Genomic DNA, 4,442 nt, shown 5'->3' on the forward strand with positions numbered 1-4,442 from the left:
CAGTTCCTTCCTGTTGCTACCCTTGGTGGCGAACCTGTTGTGCCCCTCTGGCAAGATGTTCTGCTCCTGGACTAGCTGGGTGGTTCTGTTCCGTACACTCTCTGCAGGGATTGCAGCTGAAGGGTTTCACCCCAGGCCTGTATGCCAGGCCTGAGCTGAGTCTGGAGGGGACAAGGTGGAGTAGGTGTAGAGGCAGCTCTCCCACACACTCCCCGGGCCTGGGCTAGGACTGGATATCACCATAGCATCTTTTACTGTAATAAATTTTTAAATTATAAACAGCCACTGTATATTTTGATTACACTTTGTACATCGATTATACACTTGTTAGGAGTGTAGCAAGATGTGAATAAATGTAAAAGAAAAAAGATGAGAATAAAGAAAGCTAACATTTACTGAACCCTTCAGATGGGCTCTGCTCTGCCCCACGTGCTGTTCTTGTATCAGCCACTTAGCCTCTGCACAAAACGTGAGGCCCATGGTCTTCTCACTTCCATTTGACAGATTAAGGAATTGAGAAACTGATTCAGTATATCAGCAAAACAGGACTTTAACTTCTTTTCTTTTTGATCTTTGCAGTGTAGGTCTGATTCATTTTGTTTATCATTATGGTCTCTAGTTGCATCCATTTACCTACAAAGGAGTTTAAATCCAGCTTGCCTCTACAGCTAGTGTAAAGATCTAATGGAATCAGATATAGGAAAGAAGGGAGGGAAGGAGAAAAGGAAGAAGGAGAGAAAGGGGAAAAACACGAAGATAAAGACACAAAGAAGGGAAAGAGAAGTAAATAAACACCAAGTGTTAGCAGGGAGTCTTCATGAATGTGATGAGATGGAAAATTTTTAATCAAAGTCTGTCTTTCTCCAAGTTTCCACATCGCTGTACTCTTGTAATACGCTTTATCAGAAACTTACTCAGACAACACTTCTAAGACGTCATTGTAGAAATCTTTCGTTGTTATTTGGAAATAAATCTTCCCCACCTGCTCCGGAGTGAGGAGCAGGTCCTTCATTTGCACCAGCTCGAACCCCTCGTCCTTGATGAGCTTCAGAATCTCCCCTAGGGAAGACAGAGACAGGGGAGCCTGGCGGGCTGCGCCTGTGCTGCTTCTGTTTACAGGCACTGAACAGCATAGTTACACTGACATTTTGTACTTGCAAAAACCGTGCTAAGCTAAGTTAAATTCTAAAAGCACCAAATGGGCACTTAGTTCTCTAAGACGTTAAAGAAAGGGTTCCGTCTGAGATTTAGCTTCCCAGAAATCGCCGGGAGCGCCTCGTGGACCCTCCAAAGGGAGAGAGCTGAGAGCACACCCTGAAAAAAGGATATATTCCCCTTCACGGTGCAACCACCAGAGGATTTCTTCCATGGTCTGTTCTGCAAGGAAGAGTCATTCTGAGTTCTTATCCCTGGAACGGGCAAGCACTGGGAGGAAATAAATAAAGTCTTGTCCAAATTGAAGCCTGCAGGGATCCAGGCTCAGCTTCCAGGGGCAGCTACCTGGGGACAGAGGAAAGCGGAGGCAAAGAAGAAAGACTCAGAGAAACATGGTGGGGTTAAGAGGGGAGAAGAGTGTGTCTCCGTAGCCTTTATTTATATGTGAGCGATCACAGAAACGTTTTATGCAAAGATTAGCGGATGTGGCTTTCCATCTGTAACACACACAATTTAAAGTTTGATTAACATGAGAACCCAATATTGACTAGGATTAGTCTGGGGGACTTAGCCATTGTTCTTACTGTTCTGACTGTTTCTGCCCTACCGGAACTCTCAGCTCTCAGGAGTACTCTCCTACTGCCTCAAGTTCTTGACTCTAAGCTTTCTTGTTATTGCTAAATATTCTTTCTCGCCTTAGCTTGTCCCTTTCTGCAGGTTTACAAGGTAGGACGCAAAAGGCCAATCTCTGAAAGAATTGTGTGCGCTTAATTATGTTATGCCAAAACCCCTAGGTGATGAATTGTGCGTTTTCCTCCATGGGAATCCTGCGCTCACAAATCCCCAGGGGTGGTGGAGACCCGTCCACGTGAGGCTCTGCCAGGCAGACTCTCCGCGCTCCATGTGACTTCGACTTCGTCAGAGGCCAAGCCATGGACGGCCCTCTACAGAAGCCCATCTGAGGCTCAAGCAGTAAAATAAGAGGGGGATGGAAGGAAACGGAGAGGTCGGGGATCACTTTTGAGAATGGGCAAGTGATCTAGGCTTAGAGAGGGAGGAGGAGGAGGAGGAGGAAGGGGAGCGGAAGGCAATGGGAAAATGGCTAAGCTGCCTTGTGGGTGGGTACTAAATCTCCACTGTGCGCGCGTTCATTATACAGCACAAATAGGTACTAATGACATTGATAAAATATGAATTTTTGAACACAAATTTCCCTAACAGTCTAAATACTGGGGACTGCTTTGGAGATGAAGCTCAGCAAAAGGAGAAATTTAGAGCTTATTATCCAAGGGAATAATTTGCTTTAAAAATACCTGTTTTAGAGCTAGGGATATAGCTCAGTGGCATCAGTGCCTGTCTGGCACGTACAAGGTCCTGAGCTCGATTCCAGGTACCACAAAATGAACAGATAAATAAATAAATACCTCTTTGTAAAAAAAATTAATTGACCTACGGAGTCACTCTAAGGCCCCAGGGAAAATACGATCTAAAATTTCACATTTTCTAAAAAATAACAATAAAAACATTGTGTATTAAATCCAGGGTATAAATTTAAACAAACATAAAAAGAAAATATATTGCCTTATAAATTTACATCACAAAGATAATTAGATATCTAACTCAGAAAGACCATAACAAAACCTAACAAAAATATGCAACATAACAAAAATCTTAACAAAAAACCTACTAGAAAATAGTGAATGGGAAATAATAAAGATAAAAACAAAACCAGTGTTAGAAAATGGAACAAAATATAGCTCAAATAAATAAACTATTGTTGTTTGAAAGACATTGAAGTAAGAAATAGCAAGAATATTCTTTGAAATGCGGGAAATATAATAAAAGATAATTTTGCAGATTTAATGTAGGTAAGATGGAAGAATATTTAGGCAAATGTAGCTAAGCAAGTTAACATTGGTGTGACTAGCAATACTGAACATTTTTCTTATACTTACTGACCATTTGTAATTCTTTATCTCAAAAGGTGTCTCTTCATTTTGGATATCTATTTCTTAGTTGGGTCTTTTTTTTTTTTTTCTCCGAATGCCTTCAGGGCAGGTTTGGCTGGCTTGAGTTGTGGGGATCAAACCACAGCAACCTGAGCCTGACTGCTTTGTTGAAGCAGCCACTTAAAGAACTGAGCTAAGGGGCAGGTCCCCAGGTAAGGGGCACACCCCCTAGTTGGGTCTTTAAACTTGGCAACATCTAATATTTTTGATCTCTTTACATATTCTAGATATTTTCTTTTTTATGTATTTAGTACAGGGTCTACAGGGTCTCACTATACAGATCGGACTCGTAGTGATCCTTCCTGTTTTTCAGCCTCCCCAGTGCTGGGATTACAGGTGTGCCCCATTATGCCCAGTCTCAACCACATCTCAGCACACCCTGGGGGCAGGGCTGGCACCACACGCTGGGGATCAAACCCCCAGCCTCTGCGTCTGCCTAAACAGGCACTTTAATCCACTGAGCTATCTGGTGGCCCTTCTTTATATATTCTAGGTATTAGTGCTTTGTCTGAGGATCCTGGAAACAGCCTTTATGCCCACCAATAGATGAATGGATAAAAAAGGTGGTGTTGATATGCTATGGAATACTACTGGGCCACGAACAAGGATAAATTTGAAGCATTTTTAGGTAAATGGATGCCCTTTGAGACTACAATGTCAAGTGAAATTAATCAAACACACAAGATTAAATATTACATTTTCTTATATGAGAAACTGAAATCTGAATAATGAGCAAAAAATGAGATGATAGAAAACCAAGAGATTTTTTGCTTTCAGATGAAAAAGGGTAGGAGAGATGGAGGTAGAGCTGAGAGAAGAGAGGGAAAGAGATATAAAAAATCTGAAGAAAAAATTGAGCTTTTGCAAATGGGAAGAAGAGTTGGAAGCAGCAGCGGGAGAAGAAGGGACAAAAAGAATTAAATATATTATGTACATGTACAAATTCTCCTCAGCAAATGTAATCATTACATAATAAAGGTACTGATTAAAAAATGAAAAACAATTTGAAAAATGTTAAAAACAAGTTAACTAAGAAAGAGAGAAAGTTTAAATAGATTTCCATAAAACACACAAAAAAGAAAAAAACCTTAGATGTTTTCACAGGAAAATTCTACCAAACCTTAAAATATCAATTCATGTGCTACTTAAACTTTCAGAGTACTGAAAGAATTTCAATCTCTTTGGGAATTATTCCCTTGTAATCTAAACTTGCTGAGACTTTCACATATACAAATATAAACTAATATTACTTTTTAGTTTCAGTGCAAAAAACAAAAA

At 40.6% G+C, this 4,442-nt stretch overlaps 1 protein-coding gene across 1 annotated transcript in view; it reads right to left on the reverse strand.

The window, feature by feature from the left end:
* The window catches only part of Nme8 (NME/NM23 family member 8), a 44,089-nt gene that overhangs the window by 8,386 nt on the left and 31,261 nt on the right, over positions 1 to 4,442 (reverse strand). The window contains exon 16 of the mRNA XM_023713369.1: positions 915 to 1,059. Coding sequence (XP_023569137.1) covers positions 915 to 1,059 — 145 coding nt within the window. The remainder of the gene's footprint in view (positions 1 to 914; positions 1,060 to 4,442) is intronic.

The sequence above is a fragment of the Octodon degus genome, unplaced genomic scaffold (genome assembly GCF_000260255.1).
Source record: "Octodon degus isolate 3935 unplaced genomic scaffold, OctDeg1.0 scaffold00031, whole genome shotgun sequence".
NCBI classification, from domain to species: Eukaryota; Metazoa; Chordata; class Mammalia; order Rodentia; family Octodontidae; genus Octodon; species Octodon degus.